At 45.2% G+C, this 27,058-nt stretch overlaps 1 protein-coding gene across 1 annotated transcript; it reads right to left on the bottom strand.

Annotated features, from left to right (window-relative positions):
- Window positions 1–11,292: 11,292 nt before the first annotated feature.
- LOC104488256 (F-box/WD repeat-containing protein 1A) lies at window positions 11,293–26,115 on the bottom strand (the record flags this gene model as incomplete). The annotated part of the gene is made up of 9 exons (XM_010142141.1): window positions 11,293–11,523; window positions 12,543–12,736; window positions 16,088–16,166; window positions 16,780–16,890; window positions 21,089–21,207; window positions 21,900–22,149; window positions 24,471–24,589; window positions 25,034–25,171; window positions 26,019–26,115. Coding segments are annotated over 8 exons (1,075 nt in total), but the record flags the coding sequence as incomplete, so codon positions are not given.
- Between the last annotated feature and the right edge of the window lie 943 nt (window positions 26,116–27,058).

Genomic DNA, 27,058 nt, shown 5'->3' with positions numbered 1-27,058 from the left:
AGCCCCCAGCCCCAGAGAGGAGAGAATCGGCTCATGGCAGCTCAGAGGAATCCAATTTTGCTGCGGCCAGGAGCTGCCCCCCCTGCTGCTAATGAAGTGGCTTTAATTAGCAGCCTAATAGCAAACTCTTAATTTGCCCAACAGCCAGTTGAAAGGATGGGGACCCCACTAAGCCAGGGCTGGCAACAGCTCCAAGGGCTTAAAAGGGACAGGCCCTGACTGGCTGGCCCCAGCTCCGGAGGGGTCCTGCAGGACGGGGCGGAGGAGCAGGGCTGCGAGAGCTACGTGGAGACAGGCCCTGCTGTGCCAGCCGCACCCAGCCCCAGCCGGGTTGTCTGGGGTGAGGGAGAGCCCGGGTGCCTCATCCTCCCACTCAGGATGCTCCAGCTCCCGCCTCCCCCCTCCACAAGCCTGTGGCTCTCCCTGGAAGCACCAACCACATCCTCTTGCCAGCCAGGAGCCCTCCACAGCCTGCCAGCATTCAGCTGTTTCCAGGGTGGGCACTTGCTCGAGAGCTCCTGTCTTGCTCAGACTTGGTTTCTCTGGGCATTGCCTTTACCTTTGTGCAGGTGTGCTGAGTGGCTGCAGAGATCTCAGTGACAGGGCCACAGTGTGGGGAGACCTGCAAGAAGCCATGGTCCTTTGGGGAATGGTCCTGTTTTGTTCCCAGAGCAACAGGGTGAAGTTCCATTTATTGGACATGCCCATGGGTGAGATGACCTGGCAGGATAAGGACATGCAGCCTGCAGGTACCAGTCATGCCCTAAGCACCCCCAGAACTCACCCCAAGCCCTGTGCTGAGACAGGGCAAGGCAGCAAACCTGGGACAGGATAAGCCAGGCCATGCTGTGTCCCACAGCCATGCCCCCACTGGTCATCGGGGTACACGGCTTGTTTCTGGGTCCAGCATGCGGATCAGAATGTGCCTAGTCCAGCAGACTGCCACAGCGAGAGGAGGAAGCAGCAGCAGACATCTCCCCCATCCCACCCCCATCCTGAGCCATCTCAGCAAGTATCCACCTAAAAACCCTCCTGGAGCTTCCCAGCTCCTCTGCACTGAAGCCTTTACTTGCTTCCAAGCCCAGTGCCCAGCCCTGCAGCCACAACCGCCCTGCAGCCACACAGCCTGATGCTGGGGGCTGAGCAGGAACATCCTCAGGATGCTGCTCCAAACCAGCTGGGTGGTCACTGCCTTGATTTAGGGAGTAAATTTGGGTTACTGCCACTGGTTCCCAGCAGCAGCTGGCATGTTGGGAGCAGAGGTTTAGCAGAGGATGTACAGGTGAGAAACAAGTGCTGGGGAGCAAGCGGGGTGGGGGGAGAAGGAGGAGGAACAAAGCCTGAGGTACCAGTTAAGGGTCACCAGGGAGCTGGATTAATTGGAGACACCCCTGTGACCTGACCCTTTGATGGTGGCACACGATAAGACAAGAGACTAGTGCTGGGAAGAAACAGTCGCTGCTCTGTGCTGCAAGGGAGCTCATCTCTCCCATTCACAGATGTCCCCATTCCTCCCCTGCCTCCGTGCAAGGACTCCCTGGCTGAGACACCTCCCATGGCTGGGAGCCCAGAAACCACCTTCAACCCCTCCCACTGCTACTGCCGGCAGCTCCCGTCCCACTCTCACCTGGCTGCTGACCCGGAACCCAGACGCAGCACTGGGGCTGTCCCCTGCCAGGGCTCCAGGCCGTGGGATGCTCATGCGCCTCCTCCCGAGGCATCCTGCACACAATGCCTGGGGCACGCAGAGAAACCCGGGAGGACCGGGACAGCCAGAGCAGGACAAGCCAGTCCCAGCACACACTCTGCACACAGCGATGGCATCTGCCAAGGCCAGGAGGAGGGAGATGCTGTTGGGAGCCCCGTGCTTTCCCAAGGGCTTCCCCTGAGCTGATGGTGTGGTGCTGTGCAAGGTCCCAGCAGAGCTGAGCTGCCCATGCTGTGGTCAGAGGCAGGATCCACCTGGCTCCGAGGAGCTTGTGTGAGGGGAAGGACAGACGCAGCCCTACAGCAATGGCAGAGCACCTGGTGCCTCCCTGTCCAGCTCCCGAGGCCCAGGCAGTGGCAGCCATACACCATTCGTGCAGAACCCACACCAAAGGCACAAAACTCTCACAAAAAAGTGCTCTAAGGATTTCCGCAGGACTAGGGGCAGGGAAGTGGCAGCAGGGAAGACTCACTGGGAGAGTCCACCCCAAGAAGGGATGGAAATCTCTTAGAGAGGACATGGTCTTCAGTGCTGCCTGTTGGTGTTTGCCCAGCACCACCTAGTCCAAACTAAAACAAAGCCCACAAGGAAGCAATAAGCTTGTGAAATAAGCTCAAATAAGCGTTGGCAAGAAGGTGCATTGCTTAGCAGCCACTGCCCCCCTTTCCTGTGCTGGAGGAGAGGGAATGCACAGCACAGGCACAGCAGGCAGAGCTGCTCGCAGACATCTCCGCAGCTCTAAATGTCAGAGCAGTTTGCCAGTGCTGCCCTTCTGGAGTTGACACTGCAGAAATGGAGACAGTAGGCTCCCCTATTCACATCCTCCTTGGAGAAGCCTTCCTTGATCTGCCTTTGTAAATGCCAACAAGGTGCTCTGGGCGTGGCACAAGGAGTTTTGGACACATCAGCTGCGTGATGTTAACAAGTGGCTTGAGTTTCTGAACACCACAGTGGCCTCCAGAAGAAACTCGGTGGCGTCCCTAGTGAAAGCCCTGCTCAGGCTGCTGTTCTCTGCCATGTTGCACTGGAAAGCCCATCTGACTGTTCTTCAGCTGCGAGAAGCCGAGACCTTTCCAAGCCTGGGTTTTCCTGGTCATGCCCCTTATTCAACTTCAGTGGTCCCCAGCCCATCAGCCCCACAGCTCAGCAACCTCCCTGTGGTTTGGAGACTTCTAGCTGCTCCTACCAGCCAGGTGCCTGTCAGCAAAGCATTTTGGAGACAAAACTCAGGATGGGAGGTAATGCTGGTGGGAAACAAAAAGTGTCTCTTCAAGACAGAATGAACGTGCATTGAAGCTCTCTTAGGACAAAGCAAAGTGTACAAAGTGTACAAAGCAAAGGTACTCACATGCATGTGCTGCCAGCAGCTTCTCAGAAGAATGTCACATCCCTGTCCATCAGATGGCCTTACCTGTTCTCACCAAGGAAGAATCAGCCAGCAAAGCACAGACTGACACCTCGGATTTTTGCAGCCCATGTTAGATTTGCATGGAATAGGAGACAGACGCAGGATCTTACTTTCCCCTGCTAGTCTTCTCCCCAGCAGCACAGGTGCCTTCCTTCTGGGACAGTGTCCTGGGCCATAGATGAAGCAACTTACACACTTGGAAAACAGCAATCTTCAGCAGGCACAGCTACATAGAGCACCAGGCTCTCAAGCCCAGGAGTGCCATTTTCTTCCTCTCAGACACTGATTAATTTCCACACCCTCCTGGATGCCGCATGGAGGGAGCTCCAACGCACACAGACTTTGAACAACCGGGGCCAGGACACTGCTGGGGCCAGGTGCAGCCCATACCCTGGGGTCTGCCAGGACAGGGGGACAGCTCGCCCACAGAAATCAAAGGCAGCACTAGAGCATGTCTATCTGCTCAGGGCTTTTGTTTCCCTGGTCATGGTGCCTCCTCTGCTGAGAGCTCGCCATCCTCACTCTCTTCAAACCAATGCAGCACCACCCAAATGCTGAATTCATCCTAAACATTCTGTAAGAGTTACATTAATTCTAACCTAGCAGGTCTAAACTGGCCAATTTCCTCTTTCCAAAAACTAGCTTATGCTCTTGGAAGTGTGTATATAATAAAATAATAATAATACAAAAAAACACCCAAGAGATTTCATTTTAAAGCTGTAGGCTGATCAAGTGCTGTTAATTTGAAGCTATGGTAAACATTACTTTCCTCCTTCATTTGAAGTGGAGAGAAGGCACACATTTTTAAACAGAAAGGGTAATTAACCACTGAATCTATTTAAGATAAGCTATCTGGTGTTCATTCTTTTCCAGGGGAAATTTACAATTGAGATTGCTTTTCTTTCTCAAAGACTCTCTTTAGTACTTGAGTTTTTGGATGTGATGCCAGAATTCCTGGGAGAAGTTTTCTGGCCTGTGCCCTGCAGCACAGCACTGTCCCAGTCCTAGAAATCTGGAATAAATACTCTGATCCTCGACTTTAAACATCAAGGAGAAGGACTAGCTAAGAAATAGCTAGAGACAACCCACAAGGATAACCTGTTTCTCGCAGGACTGGGTGGTATACGTGTTTGGGTACACAGAGAGACCTGAGACTGTGAGTACGAAAGTAAGGGTGTGCTGGCAGTCACCGGTTGTTTAAGTCAAGCTGCACCCTGCGATACAGACCTATCCAAAACGATGGGTGAAGCCTGCCACTGCAATGCCTCTTCCGAATCTATTACTGGTGGGAAGGAAAGCGCAGGCAGGGAACACAAAAGGTTAAAGTGGTGTAAATATACGTATACGTAAAACACCCAAACCCTTGGCAAACAAAGCACGCAGCTGCTGGGAACCCTGTCACAAGGAGAGACTGGGATTGGAAGTGACAGAACCCTGCTCCCAGCGCTTCAGAAAAGCGGGAGCCTTCGCAATCTCCAGTCCCCTGCTGGCTCCCAAGAATGGAGCCAGCAGGGAGAGAGACAGCAGGAGTGCAGAGTTTGTTTTCTGACCACCCCAGGAGTCAGGATCTTAAAACTGCGGTGGCCTTTGTTTTAAGAAGAGCTGTTAAATAAAACGGAAAGATCCAAGGCTGCTATCCGAGGAGCATTTTTAAAAGAAAGGTATTCTGAGGGCAAGGGTGCTTCCATTAAAATTCGGGCGAGCTGCAAGCGTGACAGCATCCCCAGCCATGGAGCTGCGTGGCGGTGCTGCGATATGTCAATTACTCACTCATTATTGAACAGCAGGATTCTGATTAGCTTATAAAACAAATTTGTGCTTCTCCTACCAGGATCTTGCAACAGTACCCAGAAAACACAAAGTCTTTATAGCTTTTTCCCCCACTCTTTAATGGGCAGGATGGCTCCAGCTCTTCTGTCACATCCATCCTCTGGCTTACAGGGTGGACTCATCTGCCTCAGCCAGAGGCCATCAGCTATGAATGGACAGTTTGTTAATTAAAAAGTATGCTGTGGTTTTACGAACAAGTGCTTTTTCCAACTGCCAAAGCAGTCTTCTATGCTGCATTCATGAACGAGCGGCAGCTCTGAGGTGGGACTGGCTACCACAGACTCCGTGTGTCCTGTGAAGCTGCATCTACCCAGGCCTTGGGGCAAAGCTGTCCAGTTTATGGCCACAGCAGTTACAGGTGTTTGTGCCTCGAATGTCGAGTGCACTTGTAAGCAGAAGTGTGACTCACATACACGGGGCTGAGGAAGATACAGGCTTGATATTTTGATGCTGTCCTCCACCCCAAAAGGAAAACAGGAGAGATTCACAGCTTAATCTTTGTATTTGTATTTAAGTTATTTTCTGAACAGTTAAAAAAAAAAAAAAAAAAAAAAAAAAAAAAAAAAAAAAAAACAAAACAAAACCACACTGTTACCATGATCCTAGCTCAAGTGAACATTAGTACATTAACTACACATCACCGTAACATAATCACAAAATTCAAAGCACTCATTACTTAAGAATCCAGATAACAAATATAGCAGAGTAACAAACAGAAAACTCTGGAGAAACCATGTTCTTTCTCACCTCTCCCACTTCCACGCCCACCTCGGCCTGAGCAGGCAGGAGTGATGCAGCACAGGCTGGTCTGGCAGGCATGCAGCTCTCCTGAACGCAGTGATGCAAAATGACTGGGAGAAATGGGATCTGTTACACTTTGCTGAGGTCCACATGATTTTTCTGCCATGCTAACACTGGCTAGGCTGAGCCCTGCAATGCCTCGCTTGATCAAGACAAAGTAGCCGAAAGCAAAGCTTTACGCTCAAAAGCAGCTCCAGATTTTCACATTAAATTGCCCTAGAATTCTCAGCTAGCTCCTTGTAAAAGCCACTGCAAACAGCCCGGGACAGGCTGGCCTGCCTTCCTCCTGCACGTGGAGCTTTGCTCAGTCATAACACAGTGCGCGAGTGCCAGCAGATAAAAAGACACTTTGCCTGTAAAGGCAACAAATTGTTATTTGCCACACTGGTTCGAGCAGAGCTGCTCTGTGATGAAGACTGGTATTTCATGCTGATTTTCTGGCCACAGATGCATTTGGCTCCTGCTTGAGCAGAAATGAGGGTATCTTTTAGGGTGACAAGCTACTAAAAAAAGGGACTTACTTAGGAGTTGGCTAGAATGTCTTAAGGGATTCTCGTACGTTCGTGCACATCAGCATCCTTCTGATTTTGAGAATATCAGCTTAACACAGAATGGCTTGGGTTGGAAGGGATCTTAAAGACCACCTAGTTCCAGCTCCCCTGCCACAGGCAGGGTCACCAGGTTGCTCAAAGGCCCATTCAACCTGGCTTTAAACACTTCCAGGGAGGGGGCATCCACAACACAGGGGGGATCCACAGTATCACTAAGGATTAACCAGGGCTGCCAACTCCCACTGGATATCTGCTGGACAACAAACGTAGAAGCCCAGCAGTCTTTGGGAACAAGCACAAAGTCATGGGAGGAGTTTTCTGACAAGACAAAGGACAATTTATTCTGGCAGTGTGCCAAGGCTCACGCTGGGAGAGATGCTTTGGGAATTTGACTGCAGCTTGGCTACACCTCATTTAAAAAAAATAGGGTGGGGGGAAAGGAGGAGAAGTCAAACGCTCAGCCTCAGCAGGCAGGTGTTCCTCTCAACCCACTGCTGGGGCAGTGGAGAAGAACAGCACCCAAGGGACCAGCTGCTTCCGTGAGTCTCTGAATTAAAAGTGGGGACAGAAGGACTGTGGCCCCCTCATGCCAATCAACCCAGTAGGGATATGCTGGCAGGAGGACAGAGGGATTTCATATGGAGACCTCTTTTGGGGACAGCTGGGTCACTTGCTGTACTCCCCCTCTTTCTGGGAAGCTGCTGCTTATTGCTTCAGGGTGAATAACCGTAGGGCAAGGCTCAGCATGTCAGATGCATCATGCATGCCACTTGGAGACCCTGGCAAAGTTCATTTTTCTCTTGGCAAGTGTAGTTTAGACCATTCCCTTCTCCTCATGCCCCCAGTGCAATCTAAGAGGGGTATCAACTAACTGACAAGTTCAACAGCTGGAGGCTTTACTTGATTACCTCCTGATGACTTTTGATGTTCTCATAGAAAACCTCTATTCTTCTGAGCCAACTACACAAGCTATGAGAACTATTTTCAGCATTGTCCCCACTTCTGAAGAGATCCATCTCCATCCCTGCAACTCCTCCTAGCTTTCAACCTTCCTTCTCTTCCTCCCACAATTAGGAGCAAGCCTGCAGTAGGAAGGCTGGCTGCTGCTTCTTACCTGCTTCTCTAGCTAGGAAGAGCTGCTAGTACTGGTGATTTATCAAACGCAAAATACTACCCCAACAAGCAAATTTAGGAATCATAGTCCACAAGGGCATATCCAAAATGGTGTTAAAGGAAGCTAACAAAGTTAGGCAAAGAGCCCAACCTGGAGATGTGCTTCCCATCGGACATGGGATGCCAAAATCCTCAGAACCAAGCCCAGAGCTCTGCTCAGACTGAGAAAGGAACATGTGGCAGGGACAGGAAACACATTCCTGGGAGTGGAGAAATGCGCATTATACTCTCCAGCTTTTTCAGTGTTCAAAAAAAAAAAAGAAAAAAAAAAGGATCCTTTGGAGCAGGAGGCGGGTAGGTAGAGCATGATGGTCCAAGTCAGCTTCCAGTTTAGAAACAAGTGTAAAGCATTTCAGCATTTCTGAAGATAACAGACTTCTCAACTTGTCACCTGAATCCTTCCGTTCCAACAGTGGATGTGTCTGTCCCTGAACATTAATGGGGAGAAGAGGGAGCTGCTCCAGAGGAGACAGCCACAGAAGTTTTCTTGCTGCAAATTCTTTTATGCCATTTTCTATTTGCATATTTTCAAGCAAGCTGTATTCCTCTGAGGATGAGAAATATTTGCAGCAAAACTGTGCCCTATTGCAAAGGAGTCACAAGCAGGAGACGGTGTGGCCATACCAGATTGTCCTGCTCTGAATGTCCCACACCTCCAGTACTCTCCATCCCATAGTCCAAGGGGGAAGGCTACTGTGAGCTTCCTACTTGTGGGAGAAGTGCCGATCTCTATGCAGCAGAGGTATTTAATTTAATTTCAAAGCAATGTGCAACACTTAAAGCCCACAGACACTTCCAGTCCTTTTTTATCTCCTTTCAGCAGGCATGTTCTTTTCATTATAAACTCTGCAATGACTCCAATCTGGCTGAGGGATTATCCATCCAGTTCATGCTGAAACCTCTCTCACATGCACTCTCTCTCACACACACGCGCACACATAACCTAAGGTGGTGGGGGGAGTTTGAAAAAGCCACTTTCTTCTGACATGGGGAGATCTACTTACCAGATTGCTCCTCACTAGGTGCACAATGAACACCACCAAATGTCAGGCTGTGGCAGTTTCAAGTTCAAGTTAGATCAGTTTAACTTCAGTTTCCTTCTTAGCTATCAGAAAATTTGTACAGCTCGGGGAGTGGGGTCAGAATCCTCCTTTCTGTGGTTCTGTATGCAGTACCCAGACACAGTCCCTTTCTGAGGGTAAGACACCATTCTTACCCCATGCCAAAAATTAATTTTGGCTGTTGCTCACTAACTGTACCTTAAACAGCTCTATACAGCAGAGTTCAAACTATGGTACCACTTGAAGATCCAACAGTGCTTAGAAGTTACAGAATAGCAGCATGGAGCTGCAGCGCTATGACAACCAAGGACAATCTTTAACGGTGTTGTCTCTGTGTTTGGCCAGCCAGTCTTCTGGTTCTCCCAAATTCTCTCAACTAGCAAAATAAAATGCATCCTTGTGCATGTTTGCCACAAAGACGCAATTAAAATATCAGGAAGTTCTGCAGCCTACAGAGGCTGGAGTAACAGATGGTTGTTTTCTACAATAACCTAAATGTAAAAGACAGAGGATGACCAAACTGAGGAAAAAACTACTAAATCTGCAGCCCCTGCTGACAGGCAACCATGCTGAAGACCTTGTAATAACTGAACTTAGAGGAACAGTGTTCAAATAACATTAAGAATAAGACTTGAAACTTCAACTCAGTGAAGTCTGGGGTGTAAACTTTGATTCTCTCTGCTCCCTTGCCGCTCTGGCTTTGGGACTGCAGTACATCTGATATGCAGAGTTGCCTGAAATCCAAACCAGCCTTCCTAGACTTAAAAGTAGTGCCAACGTTAGTTATGGATGAACTTATCATTGTGACTCAGAACTTCTATGACTCTGCAGAGCTAAGTCACGCTGCCAGTGTTACCTGAAGAAAGTTGAGTTGTTAACCTGTTTGACTCTTTCACAGTAACAGGAGTGTCACCACATGCTCTGAGATGCTCTTTAGAACTGATGTAGTCTCTAGGCTCAATGAAAATACAAGGAGCTGAGTGCTCAACACTGCTACCCACATGCACTAGGTACTCCCCAAGCACCAGCTTTCCCTTCCTCCATAACTCCATTGCTGCCTTGTATATCTTAGCTGTCACCAAAATGATTTAAGCCCTCTGGACTGCATTTTGGGGACTCTTGGCCCAGCTCCTTGCCAAATTCCATTGGTGGAAAAAGGGCATCCCAAGCAATTAGAAACAATGCAACTGCTTCCCCAGCAAAGTGAAGTTGATGAGAATAGCTCAAAATAATTTCCCATCTGCCAAGTTCCAATATCAGAGGGTGTTGACAAAGCCTGTTTCAAAACCTCTCCAGCCAAGGGCTGGAGTCAGAGACCCCAATTTCCTACTGTGGAAGTGGAGCAACTCTCCACTAAGGTAGGGGGGTTATCAAGACCTACAGTGGAAGATCCGTGCCTAAACCTGGAATGGCCAGGGACCAATTTACACAGTCTTTCCTTATCTAAATGCAGGCCTGCTGCAATTCCTTCCAGCTCTGTAGAAAGGGCTGTTTCCCTCTAGACCTCTCTGCCTAGTTCAGAGACATGCAGAATTGTTTCTCATGTCCCTCCTCTTTAGGGATATTTTTATCTTCTAAACAATGGCAATTTACAAAAGCCTCTGCTAGAAAGCAAAGATCCAGCTCAGCTATCAGCAAAGGGAGTAACCAGCCTGCATCCCCAAACTGCAATGCAGCACGCACACGGGTTAGAGAAGCACACCAAAGGCTCTCCCTCTGATGGCTTTCTAGCAAAGGTAGCCCAAGAAATGCTGCAGAACTGGCCTGGAGCCACTGCTAACTGTACTGACTGTACTCACAGCCATACTTGTTTTACCCACCTGACATCACCAGGGGACTGTGTGTTTGCTCATTCATGTGAGCAAAGTCTTACTGTCATGGCCAGAATGTTTGTGTACTGTCTCCACTCTAGGGTGGCCTGATCTTGAGAGCTCCACAAGGTTTTGAGCAACTCCCTCTTCCAGCACCTAACTACAGCCTCTCTAAGAGGAGACAGCATGGAAAGAAATGAACAATGTCCAGCTTTTCTCCTCACCTCAGCCTCAAACTTCCTTCAATTTGCAGAATGATTGATCAGCCATCAGCAACACACCATCTTCAGCAAGAACAGCAGGAAAAAGATGGTACAGACAATCCCTCTGCAAATGAAATACTGCCCTAGGCCAACATTTCACCTGGGGCCAGGTGGACGGGATCTCAGCCCCAGTCCATCATGCTTGGGACTTCAGCAGAAGAGAGTTTAACTTTTCATTGACTAGCAAGCAGATGTTAAAGGAGACTACAATACACATCCAGCTTCCAAAGGGTTAGCTTAGCAGGCAGGAGAGGAAAGAGATGGATTTGGCTCATAATAGTCAAATTTCAAGGGTCCTCTCTCCACAAAAAATAGGTCTGCAGTCAGAATAGCCAAAAGCCACAGGGAAGTTGAGGTGGGGGAGGTGGGCGAGTGGGGGCTGGTCTGGCTGTTTTAAGTGTTTCAGTTGCTCTTCAGAGCTGAATGCTTTTTCAAAGGCCTAGAAATGGATATTGATTTCAGTTTGAGAGTAGCAGCCTCCTCCCCATGCACCCTCCCACCCACCCTGAAGTGACTCTCAGCAGGATGCACTGTGACTGTAAGTCTTCTGCTTAATAGCAAAGCAACACATTCTGGCAACATCTTAAATATATTCATAGGACATCTGTGACTGGGTTTGGAGGGGAACCAAACAGGGTAAAGGGAACAGGAGTGAACAGGAAGAGGGGTATGAGGGAGGAAAGGGGTGGGAAGGTTTAAAAATGTTAACTGTTCATGAAAGATAAAAGTCATCTTCTGATATAGCAGCACTTTAGCAGTCAGCCGCGCTGAGTAGACCCTGTCTGAGATCAACCGCATGCCAACTTTGTTCCAGAAATGAGTCTGAGAGCCTCTCTCTTCAGCAAGTATTGGTTACGTGGATAGTTCTTTTGTCCTGGCATTGGCAGATAATTTAAATACTGCAGCTTAAATGGGTCCTGAAAACAAAAAACAGAACAAACCAAACAAACTCCATTCGTACTAAACCTTTTAATGATTTAAAAGAACATGTGACTGACCAGAGTGCTTGAGAGAATCCAGACAGCTGATCTGACAGCTCTGGAGCATCACAAATCACATAGACAAGATATAGGATATGCTTCATGACAGAGCATTTTCATGAGAAACTGTCACTGTGGACACCCCCTTGCAGAAGCCTGTCAACTCCTCTGCTGTTCTGCTCAAGCTATTAACAGTAATTATGCATGTACCCACCAAAGTGGGCAATCATGCTATCCCACTCCACTCATGTATACATCGAACCCACTCTACAAATGACCCAAACACATGAAACGTTACATCCTCTCCACACTGGCCAAGACAAGAGGTCAAGGTGATGAGCGAAGCCAGGCTTTGACATGAACAATTTAACACCTGTGCTATGCTAGAGAGAACAAGTGCTAGGCCCTGTCAGTAAGTTATTGTGCACGTTGGTGCATCTCAGTTATATTCGCCTGGGCTTGTGCCTCAGTGTCTCCTCCCCTAACAAAACTGTTCTCTTGAATCAGCTTGCTGCAGAGTGAGAAGAACAGTCACCACTTCAGAGGGAGGGAATAAAGCTGACGCTTCTTGGCAAAACCCTCCTGCCTGATGACAACTGCCCAGGGTCAGGCCATCTGCATTCCCTTGTTAGGCAGCAGCTGCTCTACTCGCTCTGCAGAAACCCTTCTTCCTTCTGGACAGCAGTGATAGCTGATCTAATTATTGATGATGATGGACAGAAGAGGAGGAGTTCTCCAGAGGAACTCACAGGCATCACATGCCACAAATCCCAAAATAAAATCCCTATTCTAAGGTATCAAAACCATTCCTGTCCTTTTACAGTACACTGTAATTACTGTCCAACCAAGATGAGAAATACCAATAGACCCAGCCAGTTATTCAAACAGCATGCTCAACCTACATCCAGTAACACCTTTTCAGCTTAATTTTATCTTTAATTTTTTTTTTTTTTTACCTGTGCAAGTGTGAGGTACAGTGTAGTGTTATTTATCTTGAGATGTAGGTGTATGTTCTGGACGGGGAACGAGTGGATTCTGCTTGGGCAGCTGGGTCATTCAGAAAATCCCAGATAAGGATGGTGTCATCATGTGAGCTGCTGACGATCTGGAACTCATCAAACTGAAGGCGAAAGACTCTTCCAGAATGTTCCTAAATGCAAGTGGGAGACACAGCACATTACTTCTCAAACTCGCTGGTGCCTGGGATGGAGCAGAGAATATGAACTCGGGCTTGGATTCTAGCATTACATTCATTCCTCAGTAAACCCCACGTGACTCACTGTGCATCACCATCACATAGCGGAAATTAAGCCCTCTTTCCGTGAAAAGGATTTGCCATGTCTAAGTACTTGGCTCGCAGGAAGTTTATAGTACAGTTATCCTGTGACTCCTTAAATCCCAATATTGGAGACGCACTCTGCAGATCAATCCAAGCTCCCTCCACCACATAATTGAGTCTGGTGAGGCTGACTGGAGCACTGCCTTCCTTGTTTCACGGCAAAACCCTTTCCCAAAATCACAGCATTTCCAGATGCAGCAGATTACAGGGGGAGAGGTGAGAACTCTGCATTCAAGACTTAGCACCGTTGCCACTGGTGAAGAGGAAAGAGGTTAATCCTGGAGGACACTAAGGAGCCTGCTGTAAAGTCCAGTGACAGTAGTAATTCCTCTTAAGCAGTTCTAAAAATATGAACTAGAAAGGGCATTCTTTATAGGCAGTTTGCATTCTGCTCTGCGGCTGAGTGGAAATGGCATGACAACTTGGCAAGAGTTCAGACTGTAATTAACAGGGGATAATGGCAAGATCCTGGATATCACAGAAAATCCACTATGCTTTCCCTTTCGTGTGGCCTATTTTTTCTTGGGGCTTACATCGCTACATGAGTGAGCAGTGGCCTCCTCCTCGGTCAGAAGGGAACAGAAACCATGCAACTAGAGTGAGCCCTATCTCTTTCATTAATACTTTTTTCTCTTTAGTGCTCACATGTTGTAAGAGGCTTAGGGTCAGGAAAAAAACATGTCTTAAAATAACCTCATACCGAAAATACAGGTTTCTCAAACATTTAGACAAAAGAGAATTGTTAGCTACTAAATGGGAAGCCTCTGTCTTATGGCACAGGACTACAGAAAGACATCCTGGTTTGCAAAGTGCTACAGCTGCTTTTAAGTGAATCTCTGAATCTTAAAATTAACTGAAAATACACACACAGAGAAGTCAGAATACTATTTTTAATATAAATTTTAAAAAAGATGTAATCATTGGAACCTTTTTGATCTTCTAATTATAACTTGAATCTGTCTTAGAAACCCCTCATGGGTTTCTGTCTTCTCAACTACTCCAAAAAGAAATGTTTTTCTAGAGTCTGTGCTGTAGCAGTGAAGTAAAGAAGTTCTTGCTAAAATATATCAGCACGACAGTCAGATCCACTGAAAGATTGCTCACAGAAACACAGAGAGAGACATGTACTTCCAAAAAACTGTTTCCAAAACTCTGTTTTTCTCCTAGTCACTGTGGGCTAAGTAGGGTTGCCCTAGAAGTTCCACGTAGCACCTGCCCTTTGCTGTTGCAGTGGCAGTAAGCAGAATGCACACCCTAAGTTGAGGCCATGAAGACCTGGAGTATTCAGCTCCTAAGGAAAGCTGAACTGTGTGTTTATTCTGTGCCTGGAAAGCTTCTGTCACATTCATATGGCCACTGTTCCAGCTAATGGAAGACAAAACTGGAAGGGACCTGGCACACAGCGAGCATTTGCTATCTGTGCACTTTCCTCCTACTGTTTGAAAATTGAACACGAGCAGCAGGAGACTCACAATGTTCATTGTGCAGCCAGGTTTAATTTTGGAGGCCGAGGAAAGAGAAAAAAAATCAGCAAACCATGGGTAAGCAGGTATAAGGATGCTCTGTTGTCATAAACATGAAAAGTCCTAAAAACACTACAAGGGCTTCCTCTGGCCCCCCTCCTTTGGTCCCCTCCATCGCTATCAAATGGGGATTTATGAGTGTTGAGATTCCTACAGTGTTTCCATCCCACCGCTTCTGATTTATAATATAATTAGCTGGGGCACTTTGGCTGTCCACTGCTGGAAAATGCAGAGGAAATCACACCAGTTAAATTAAGTTTACAGGTTACTAGGCACACATTTGTCTCAGGCTGGAGCAGGAACACTACTGATACCAAGCAGAAGTCTAAGACTCTCAGGATACATGCTCATGGGCACGGAACTGTTCCATATTTTGGAACTGGGTGGCCAATGGCAAAGGGTTTTTCTGGATTACAGCCATGAAAATTTGCAGTTTTATTTGGCTAACAAGAAGGTTTTTCATCCCGCAGGCATCCAAGGCTCTCACAGACTCTTAGTCTGCAGCTTATGGTCCAAATACATGATTGGAAAAGAGTTAGCACGGCTTAATGATCTACTGCTTATCAGCGGAGTCTCAGTACCCTTCATACTGCACCAAACGCAAAGCGAAATACTTCAGTGGAACCTAGAGGAAACAGCAGCAATTCAGGTGGTCCATGAGCATGCAGAAGATCAGCCAGCACAGCTCAGCTGCTGAGGGGTAACCACACTGTCAGAGAGTAAGACAGCCTCCGTCTGATCTTGGTTTATAGCACAGACTACAGTCACATGCCACAGCAGGAAAAGGCCTGATGAACACCAACCCAAACACTGCCCAAACACCCCTTAGCTAAAAAATAAATTCACTTAGTAGTTCTTTTTCAACAAGAAATTTGTACCGGATAGAAATCTTTCTTTATCTCCAGCAACAGTGCAAGTTTTTTTGGGGTGAACGTGATGGAGGAATGCTTATAGGAATCATCCCGTGGCCTCGGCTGTACTGGCATTTTTCTCAAAACTTTCCCTCATTGTTTCAAAATCAGTGCAGAGCCACTACTAAGCATGACTGTGAATGCTGTTAACTCACACAACGACGTTTTAACCACACTATCATCAGACCTGCAATAAATACCAATGGATGGCATGAAAGTAATAGTTGCTGTTTAAGGATGAGATAATTTCACTGTCTGTTGGGGTCCTTATCTGCTTTTTCTTTAAACACCCAAAAAACAGTTAAAAGAAATCTCAAGGGTGTTTTTGTTCTTGTTCGTCAAATGTGGAATGTACTACTTTAAGAAATTTCAAGTCAACAATTCAGATAACTTACTACTACATCATCAAGTACACACAGCTTAAAGTAAACCCAATGGTATATGGATTCCAAGAAGGACAAATCTCGAAGATGGATTTAGTTATTAACTTCAAATCACAGAACAAAACTGTTAAAAAGTGAGTGAAAACTCCACAGGTTCTAACTTTCAATGCTTTATAGCTTGCAACATTAAAAAAAGAGTTGGACACCTAAAAAAGCCAGACCCTTAGAAATGATTTCTAGATCCTGCAGACTGGGGCTAAGCTGACTTGAGTTCTCATGTCTTGACACAGCCTGGATAGAGCACACTTTTCTGACCCCTCCAACACCCCTACCAAAAGCTCTTACCACAAGGGTTCGCAAGCAGAGGGTCCCTGCTGGCGCACGGGGGTCCAAAGCAGCCACAAGATCCCATACTTTAATTTTCCTAGTAGCAAAAAATTAGACAAACCACACAGCTCTGTTAAAGAGAAAAGAGCAAATGCTCACAGAAAAAAATTAACTGTTAGTACAGCTTAGCTGATACACCCATTCAAGGAAAATTACAGCAATCCTTCTGCTCTTGAGTCCTGGTTCTTGCATTTCCCCTTTGAAAACCTTACAGAGCTTAATGGAAGAAAAAATATACTGCCATCAAAGTATAACACATAAAAAGCAGGTGGCAATAACTAACAGAAACATACGGGAATTGAGACACCTAGTCTGTAATGGCAAATGGTCCAGAAGACCTAACCACAGATGGGAAAGGTTGTTCTTGAAAGTGGTTCAGCTAGAAGAGGTTTCAGGTTGATTCAGTCAGATATTCTTACAAGCTGAAGAACTGGACCACACACATCAAAACACATGGACTTATTTCAAAAGAAGAAAAAAAAAAAAAGGTATGCTTCGTAGCATGGTCCTTATTTACTGGCCACCAAAAGGTCCTTTTGGTATGACAGACAAGGAGCCTAGCATTTATAAGGAAGATACAGCTAAGCGGGATGTTAGACACTGAAGACAGACAGGAAGATGCAAGGTATTGACCACACTGACAGCCTCACCCATCATATGCCCCACTGACTATCCTCTTGTTATCAAAGCGTATGCATCTCACTAACTCTTCATGGCCTTCCAGTACTCGTAAACATGCCCCACACTCGATATCCCACAACCTGGAAGAAAGAACAAAGTAGCACTAAGAATTTTTGATATCTGATCATCGCAACAAAACATTTGGTCTTTGTTTATAGTTAACAGAAACTTGGAAATAAAGATTATGACGAAACAACAAAGAAGAAACAAACTACATTCATCACTCCTTTTCCTACTGTTAAGTGGACACATGGTTTTCAACATGACCCTGTTATGTTTCAGTATCACACGGGAAATGAGTCAGAGATCCAAAAATTTTAAGACCAGTTGTGTCTAATATCTACTGCTCTAGTAACACAGGATATCTCCCAGTTATCTTCGCAGTGAGACTCATAACTTTATTTTATTGAAGCCGGTTTTTCATAAAAGTATCCTGCCTTGATTTTAAGACGGGAGACTTACCAATCTCCTTGGCAGCTTGTTCCAATGGGTAAGACGACCTTCACAGGGCACATGCCCCTTTCTGAACCCCTACATGCCTATATCTGATTTGGAGACCACCATCAGACAAATTAAGACATCAGCACAGTGGTGAAACTACCTTCACCTAAAGAATGGGTGTTAATCACCCTGAAGAATTAAAAAGCTCTTTTTATTTGTAATTTCTCCCATTGAAAGTATCTCTACTCTATAATCTAGCCACCTTATGTATAAGCTAAAATGGACACTCTCTTTTTACTATTTTGTAATGCATTTTCTTCTTCCTCTCAAATAATTCTTGTGGCTCTCTGCGAACTGTTTCTAATAATCCAGTATTTTAAAAAAGTTTTGGAACCAAAATGACTATGCAGTATCCCAGTAAGAGACCCAGCAATATGCTATTCTCTCAGTTGTAAATATCCCAAAGTTAGGGCTTTGTCAAGGATTTTACCATGGAGAATTTTTTCTACTTACTACCTTGAAAAACATTTAAGAAATACTTGAAACAGGTATGAAGCAAGTCTATTTGCTTTTCACACCTTTGACATGTTTCCCAATTACCATGGATAAAGAAAGATTATTTGCCTACAAGAAGTGAAATTCTTTGCCATGCATTGCTTAGAGTGTTCCACCTCTGGCTGAGGCATGCTGTGCTCAGACAGGAATCTTTTAATAGCAGTATCTGCTGCGGCTCCTTGACTCACAGCTGACAGAAAGCAGTCACGAATGTTCTTAAATGCTCATTCAATTAGCGTTCAGCCTGACATGAATGTCACAGTAGTAAGAAATATGAATGGTTCGTGGAATTTCTCTGGGTGACACGTCTTGAAGCAGCACGGCTGCCGAAGGGTCAGGTCACGTTTCCTTGAGAGACAGATAAAGAAAGAGATAAATGGTCCCCACATATTTTACTCCTATATTTGATTCCCCCAGGGAATAATCCAGATCCAGAACATGTGTCCAAGGTTGGTGGATAACGATTGCAGCTGCCCTGCCACAACAAGCTGCTCTCACTTTGGACAACAGAGGAATGAACAGAACTCCTTCGTCATTAGAACTGGGAAACGATTTGTCTATGCACATGTTTGAGGCCAATGAGGAGCACAAGGTGATTCTTCAATCCGTTAAGGTGATCTTTCAGGAATCTCTGAAGATCCCAATAGTTTTCACATGCGTACCAGCACACCAGTCAAGGTCAGAGCCAGCAGCTCCATGGCAAAGGTCAGCCAAAGGCACTCGGGCTGGTCAGAGAGCATTAAGTTTCTCAAGGACTGTAAACAGGACAGACAATGCCAGAAATGAACTGGTGCAGAAAGGTCTGAAGAGTGATCTTGTGCCAGGAACTTCCGTGCCATGTGTTTCCATTCCTTGCCATCAATCCTGAGACTGCCAGCAGCTCTGCATCACACTAATTCAGGCCTGTATTTTCAGGCCCTGGTTCGAGGTTTTATCTGAATTTGAATGGGGTTAGAAGCGACAATCATGTCCTTAGCCATGTGGGGAATGGGCCTTCATGTAAAGAAGGGGTAACTGCTATGTAAAAGAAGAATCTCCTAGCAGAATTGGTGCCAAGGGTACCTCCCAGATTTAATAACCTTCTGAAATTTCCAGTTCTTTAAATAGTCAAAGGACCAAATAGTAAGAGAACTACTCTAAGGCTTGAGAACTGAAAAAATTCACCACGAAGTGTACACAGTCAAAAACACTACCATTCTTCCATCCTACAGCCTTGGGAGAACTTCTGAAAGTAGAGGGAGGTCTGCAACTGTCTCAGCCTTTAATTGCCTTGTAGTCCTGGCAGAGATGGAAGATGTACAGAAGGCACATGAGCCTGAATGTCCATCTCCTGGAGAGAATGTCTACACAGCCCAGTATCAGATCCCCATGCGTGCAACACTGGAGGTTGAACAAACATAGGCCAATCAACCAGTCATTTAAAAATTCACCCAAGGTCTATTTTCTTGACCTAAATTCTCCACTTCCAATGTCCCCCTCTTTTTTTTTTTAATTATATACCATGCTTGCCTGTTGCAATTAAGTATTTTGGCCCTAGAGGCTAAGATACTGAAGTGATTGGATTAAACTTGAAAGACCAGTTTCTACCAGATGGAAATAGGCACAATGATAGTGATGTCTATGTAGTCGTGTCCCTTACACTGCTGAAATTTCTGGCCTAAACCAAAACCTATATAATTTTTATACATGGAGTCTCCCTGCAGATGAAAGATACTGATTTCTCAGCTACTTCACATGTCCTTAAGCTTGCTGTTGCACAACTGAAAATCACGGAGTCATCTCTTGGAAAAAAAGTTTCCCTGCAACTGAAGGAACAATGAGCTTCAAATTCTGTATCAGGAGGCAGCATTTTACCTTGGATTAAAACCAAACGCACAAAGCACCAAGCCACCCACGAAGATGACTTATGAACTCACCCTTTCTTAGTCACTCTTCCACTGACTTGTGCCCTCTGCTAATGGCTGGGAGAAAATAATGGGACCAGGTAAGTCTCGTGCCTAGACCACACAGCTGCCAAACTTGACCTCCATTAAGATTCACTGCCAAAATTCCTGAAATTCTAGCACTATTTATCTGTCAGCTAGGGATTTTGTCCCATGTAAGCATAAAAGTAACTGTATTCCTCTTCAGCATTATCACTATCTTGACATTTATTTTTGTTAGCATGTCAAGTCGTATTTTAGATCCTTCACTAACTGCTGTAATATTTACCTATTTTGTACTCTGAGATCAAGTTTCATAGTACAATTGCAGAGGGTTATTTTTCTGTATTTGAAGTGCATGTATAAGTGGTGCTACTCTTACACAACGCCTGTAATACTTTTTCCCCTGATTAAGAGACTGAATTTCCAGCTCTCTTAGTCAGGCTCTCAGACAGCCCTATACTAAAACCTGGCACAATGACCTGGTGATGTCAACCAAGAGACCACCATTTTCCTACAGAATGCAAAGCACAGAGAGGCAGTGTGTTGCAAGTGAAGTCCACAGGCAAACAGTAGCACGAATCATTCTCACTGAGCAGAAATTATTACTGACATGCAAATTGAAGTGTTTCTGCTTACTCTGTCCAGCCTTCAGAAGGCAGACAATTATCTAAAGCTATGACAAAAACAAAAGGGAGGTTGCTCCTATTCCTGTTTGCATGACAGAGCCATTTCCTTACATCATGTAGACCACTATTGAAACTTGCTCCGTACATCCCAAGATTGGTGAGAGATCCCTATTCCAGCAGCTGCAGGATGTAGGGAGAAATCCTGGCTCATGATACCAGAAGGACTTAAATCTCAGATTGCAACCAGGGCAGCTGGAGAAGTGCAAAAGGCAGCAAACTGAACTTCATGCTCTAAACCAGCTGTTCCAAACTTAACCAGGTGCCAAGTGCCATAAGAAGAGTTTGGCAAGAGCCCAGGAGGATTTCTGTAGAGGATTAAATGCCTTTTACTGCAAATCCGACCCCTTTAACTAGACACACAGCCCAATTAAAATATCACAAGAGGACATCACAAAGTGGTACTTGCCAACTCTTTCATACACCGGAATTGTAAGAGCAATGCAACTTGTTGATTAGCATGGGACTCTTGAGATAGAGAGGATGAAAGACAACACAGTAAACCAGGCTTCTAATATCTCTTTTCAGTAGTTCCCAATGTTCTACACCAAAGAAAGCATGTTTCAAAGATGACAAGGGTACAGAGCACTTCAGGGGTGTAACCTCTGTACATCCCAGGGAATCACATACAATGTGCTTTCAGAGAATTCTGCAACGGGGAGTGTGTCTCTCACCTGATAGTATTATCTGAAGAGCCGCTCACTACTAGCCTGTCTCTGTACTGCAGACACGCAATGCCTCGTTTGTGGCCATTTAAGGTGCGCACAAATTCGCAGGTACTAGTGTTCCATACCTGTGACAGAAACAGGGAAGGGAACAACATAGAGACAAAATTATTAAGTGGAGACTAACAAAAACTGGTATCTGCATGATACTTAGGTGCATCCAGAATGCTCTTCACTGAAGATGTGATCATTAAGGCTGGGAAAATTACCCCTCCGATGACTTGTAACTATAGTCTGCAACTGTTAGGAGCTTGGGTCACCATACACAGAACACTTCTGCCACACTGTATGAGATCAGTTTCCAAAATCAGGTTTTAGCACTCTTGGCTGATGATTTAGTCTACACAGCATCTCGATTTTCCTCAGTTCTAATGCTGCATATTGGGGTCACAGCAGCCACATTTAAGTGACTCCTATCCACTCACCTTCGCTTTTGCCCTCATGCAGCCCTCTCACAATTGCACGAATGACTGATGCTGAAACAGATTATGGAAGTGGTGAAGTTGAAAGAGAAACACAGAAAAATGTCCTTTTTCAACTGCATCTGTACCTGGATCCGATTTGCCATACAGCTCTCTCTGTAAACAAGCTGTGCAAGCTCAGTAGAGGAGGGACAAGTGCAAATAAGCAGCAAGAACAACACTGCTTCTAAAGGAAGATCTGTGTAATAACTGCCAAGGACCACCTTCCCTGTCTGGTCACTGTTCCTTGTTATTAAATACCCCAGAGCTGCAAATAAAAAGCCTCTGAAACACCTCACCTTTATAGTTCTGTCACCTGATGCTGATACAATATACTTGTCATCAAAGTCCACTACGTTGACGGCAGCTCGGTGCCCTACTAGCACCCTTCTCAGGGTGATGTCTGTTGGTGAAGCCATGTCCCACACAGCAATGGAACGATCTTTGGAACATGTCACCATCATGCCATTATTGAAGCGGAGGTGCAGTACTGCTTCGCAGTGGTGAATCAGAGTATTCAACATCTCGCCTGCATTCACGTCCCATACCCTGCAGTTTCAAATTTCAAACCAGAATGAAGAGTTAAAAAACTGTAGAGTGAATTTTCTGCAGAGTGAAAGAGGGACAGGAAGAGGTAATTGACTCTTTAGCAATAACAGAGAAACAAACACTACAAGTTATATATATCTATATCTATTAAATAGTTCATTAAAAGATGTATTACATAAACCTGTTGATTACGCATACATAGTGACAATCCAGGAACCCAAAGCCCTGCAATGCAGTTAACATCATCAAAATAACCCAGGGAAAAAGCTTTTTTTAATTAAAGGAATTTAGTGCCAAGGAAAGGTATGAGACTGATGGCCTTAAAAGCTGATGTTTCCTAGTTGCCTCAGCCTTCCACGCACTCCAGTTCCAGTCAATGACAAGTTCAGTGACAGGTTTAATTTTTAACATCTCTCACAGGATTATCAACTCACATGGTAATTTATACAGAAGCAGAAGACAAGATAATGCTTCTCAGACAGATACAAGTACTTGCCACAAGTTGCACCATGAATTGCATTTACCCTGCAGTGCATCTGGTACACAGCTACGCTCCAGGAATGTGCTGAATACCCAAATTAAGACAGAGCATTTATGTCAATTTAATGTTATTGGAACCAACTGTTTCAGCTGAAAGATAATTTAAGTTAGACAAAGACTTCGTATACAACTTCTAGGACTTGAAATTAAGATTTTAATCTTTAAAAATGTTTCTTTTGGGCTATTCTGTTGGCAAACTTCTTTTACCCTCCATAAAGAGATTTCTTCTGGCACTATCACACCTGTATCCCAGACACACTATGTGAGAGCAGAAAATAGCTGTATCATCAGGCACTGCAGAAGTTAAAGCTTTCCCCTGTTAATAAGGCGAGCAGTAAGAAAAGGCAAAATGTGAGAAAGACTTCTAATGTCTTATTTACTAACTTAAGGAGGCTGAAGTGCATCAACTTATGGCCTATAAATGAGGAAGAAAACTACATTCCAATTACAAAATGCAAAGGAGAACACCCCACAGACTAAAGACCTGAGCCATTAACATATGAGCAGTTTGCAGACAGGGTTGCCAAACTGAACAGGAGCTGGAGACCTACTGACTTCTTTGGACAAGTGCATCCCTGAGATCTCAGAAGCATTAAGAGCCCATCTGTACTGTTGATTGGATAAAGCCCCTCTTCCTGAGGAGACCCAAGGATAAAAGTGATGCATCCTACGTGCCTCTAGGGTCTGCACAAACATTTATAGATACAGTGGGAAGCTGGGCAAGTAGCCAGTCTGCAATTTGGCCTGCCTGGCCTGATATGGAAGATGAATAGTGCTTGTTACAAACATCAGCTTCTCCTTTTGCGATCTGCTTAGCACAGTGCAGTTTGCACATCGTCTCCGGGCAGGCAGTGTTGCCGAAATTCTGGATACCGAACTAATGACAGGATCTCAAAAACCTAGCAGCACCACAAGACTACATGCATCACGTCAGGAATTAAATTTAATGGTTATCAGCTTAACAGTGGTAGTTCACATGCAAGCACGGTGATAACCACGAGGAGCTTGCAGCCATAGGAACACATGCTAATAGCTCCCGAAAAGGCCACTGACACAGCTTTCTATTGTCTGTAACTTCACTCTGTGGGCATCGTTTGTACTCTGCCAAGAAGAGAATATGTAACAACTTGGAGAAGACAGACTTGCTCCTGCATATCCAAGTTCGTCTTGCAATTCACTAACTCATATGTGCCTGTATTTACACTGCAGATTCTAGTCTCTCTGGGATCCTGTAACATGTCCAGTGGACTTCACATCTGCACAACATGCACCACAAGTGCTGGCTTGAGGTGTCCAGACTTTTGCTGGAGATTGGCAGGAAAGCAATGTTAGAAAGATTGAGTGAAAATAAACAACATGCTGAAATTTAATTAAAAGTCACAGGAGATCTAGTCGAACATATTTGTTAAAATTAACTGAAAAGAGATGATTAAACCTTCAAACTTGCTTTGAAAACTTGAACCAACTTTTAAGAAGTTATTCTTGGGGAGAATGTAAAATGTTCTGAGGGAGTGTTAAAACATGCAAAACCTTGAAATGCCAGATGGTCTTCCTAAGTCATCGTGACCTTGACTGGCCTTTGCTTAGGTTTGCATTTCTCTGTGACAGTCATTTCCATGGACATCTGATAAACAAGGACTGTATGTTCCTGAACACGTACCTCGAACCACTTCATGGAACTGATTGAACAGCACGTATTTAAGAAAAGATCATTTCAGCAGCTTGCAAGGCTAAAATCTTAGAGGCAAACAAACAGAAACATGCAAATCTTGACCACACACCTGACTGTTGAGTCTGAAGATCCAGTAATGATCACCCGTTCATCATACTGGAGGCACAGGACAGAACCCGTGTGTCCGGTGAGTACTCGCTTGCATTCCAGCGTATTCTTATCCCAGATCTAAGACAGCAAACATTCAAACCCAGACAGCTCAGTAGTAAGTCCAGCACTTACTGGTTTGACTGGTCTAGTTTTGACTACAACGCATCACCCACAATGCAGTTGCAACATCTTTAGTGGTATCTGTAGAGTACTCTACAGGCTCTTTGGTGCAATACATTAACAGCTTGGATATTACTGGCTTCACTACGAACACTGGTATTACTCTTCTCATCAGGGTACAGGGCACGGTAATTACACAGCCTATAATCACTGATGGACAAAAAATCTCCTAGCAAAGTCTCTTTGTAAGAAAACAGGGTCTCTTGCCAGATAAGCTAAGGTGGGGGAAAGAGGCAGCTGGGTTACTAACAAGAGATTGAGAAAGTGTAGCTGAAATTAGGACAGTGTTATTTATGGGATGGATCTCCATGCCATTCGTATGCCATTTAGGTGCTTTCTCACCTTAATAGTATTGTCTCGTAGGCCACTTACTATCTTCTGATCATCATACTGTAAACAATAAACCCCTTTGCTTGTCTCACTTCGGCAGTGGATCCTCTGTAAACTGTGCCGTCCGCACCGCCAGTTTGACTCTATTGTCTTGAGGAGAGACAGAAGACAGGAGTAAAAAACAAAGCACGACACAATCTTCCCTTTTTTTATTGTTTGAGAAGACAGCAGATACTTGCCTTCATACTTTTTCCTGCTATCAGGCCCATACAATGATATAACTGCTTTCCACAACAAGTAACACATGTAATAAAAGCCTGGAAAATGTTTCACAGCTAAACTTGTCTGCATTATCTGGAACGGTGAGGGGGAAGTGACCTCAAAGCTTTTTTTGATCTCCCGCCTTTAACCCCCTGTGGCTCAACGACTAGACAACTGAAGAGAAAGTCTCAGTTGAGCTCTAGGTAAGTGCTTGCACAATCGTGCCACAATGGTGCCTGAGCACCATGTTTGCCATCAGGAAACTGCCAGAACTGGCATTTTGCTCACACTAGATACAAGGCAACCATGCTCAGTCGCTTCCCTGGGACTTGGGATTGCAGTCTTTAGCAATTCACTTTCTCTCTGGCTCAGTTCCTGGTTTCTCCCCATAACATTTAATAGGTCTCATCTGCACTGGGTTGAGCAAAGTACTATGGAACAGAGAAGATCAAGATGGTATGCTGCTGCTGTGACATCTGATGTGGAAGGTGTAGAGACTCCATCTGCAAACAGCTCACTGAACAATCCAACTCATCCTGTCTAAAGCAGTAGCGAAGCCTGGCATCTGATGGAACTATCCCAGATCTACACACTCTGGACAAACAGAGACACATCATACTTAATGAAGTATTTAAGTAGAACAAAGTATTCTCAGAATTTCAGCATCCTGAATAAACCAGGGAGATTAAAAAAACCCCGCAACCAAACACCACCACACTTGGAAGCTGTTTCTTACCTCTATGTCCTGTATAATTTTGGGGTAAAGTGCTCTGTAGAAGGAGTTGGGTGGTGCAGTCCCATCAGGAGGTTTATTTTTAAATAGATATTGTCCCCTGGAAGACAAAGAACACTCCCATTGAACACAAATCATGTTTCAGCATTTTAGAGAAAGCTCCTCATGGCGTTTTACAAATGGGCAGCCACTACTGAAAAACACAGGCAGATTCATCTTCAAACTTAATTACTCAGTAAGACCGGGTGGTTCCTTGTTTGCTTGTCCTGCTGCATGTCAGTGTTGCATTTTAACACTAAAATATGAAAAATTTGTTCCTCGTCACTCAGGGAAGGGAAATATATTATGGACACAAGCCCATTTGACATAACGGGAGGTGAGAATAGCTCATGCATACACATATCAGAGGTCACCTTTAAAATAAAGTGTATGAAGAAAATGGAAGAAGCCAAGGAACCCTCACACTCACTATGTATTCAAGGCTAGCTTTTCTCTGCATTAGCAGGAACAGTATTAGGTTTTGTACATGGACATTTTACTGCTACTACTCTATCTTGGTAAGCAACACTTCATCTGTGCTGCCTCCCTCATTTCAACACTGATTTGGAATACTCATATCCCAAGCTAGATTTTTGCTACAAAAAAATTTCCGTAAACGGCAATCACTACCTGCTGTGTAAAAAACTTTAATTCCTCATCCTGAAGTTAAGAAGCCACCAAACACGGTGTGGAAGCTAGTAAACCCCACCATGGGCGTACTAACTGCTGCTCTGCCTGGCAACATGCCTCACGAAATGGAGAGAGGCACAAAAGCCTCCAAGTGTAATCCTGGCATCAGAGGCACAGAGTTTGCACTGGGCCAGCTCTCCACTTCTCCCTCCCTTGCTCCACTATGGCATAATTATTTGTTCAGTACTTCCTTGCACATTTCTTTCTTGTCCTTTCCATACAGCGCACCTTGAAACTCATTTGAGAGGCTGTACATTAGTTGCCCTGATGTCCTTAAACTAGGAAAATCACAACAATTAACTAAAATTTTTAGG

Source organism: Buceros rhinoceros, unplaced genomic scaffold, assembly GCF_000710305.1.
Source record: "Buceros rhinoceros silvestris isolate BGI_N320 unplaced genomic scaffold, ASM71030v1 scaffold37698, whole genome shotgun sequence".
NCBI lineage: Eukaryota > Metazoa > Chordata > Aves > Bucerotiformes > Bucerotidae > Buceros > Buceros rhinoceros.
This window is presented reverse-complemented; position numbering and strand designations above follow the sequence as displayed.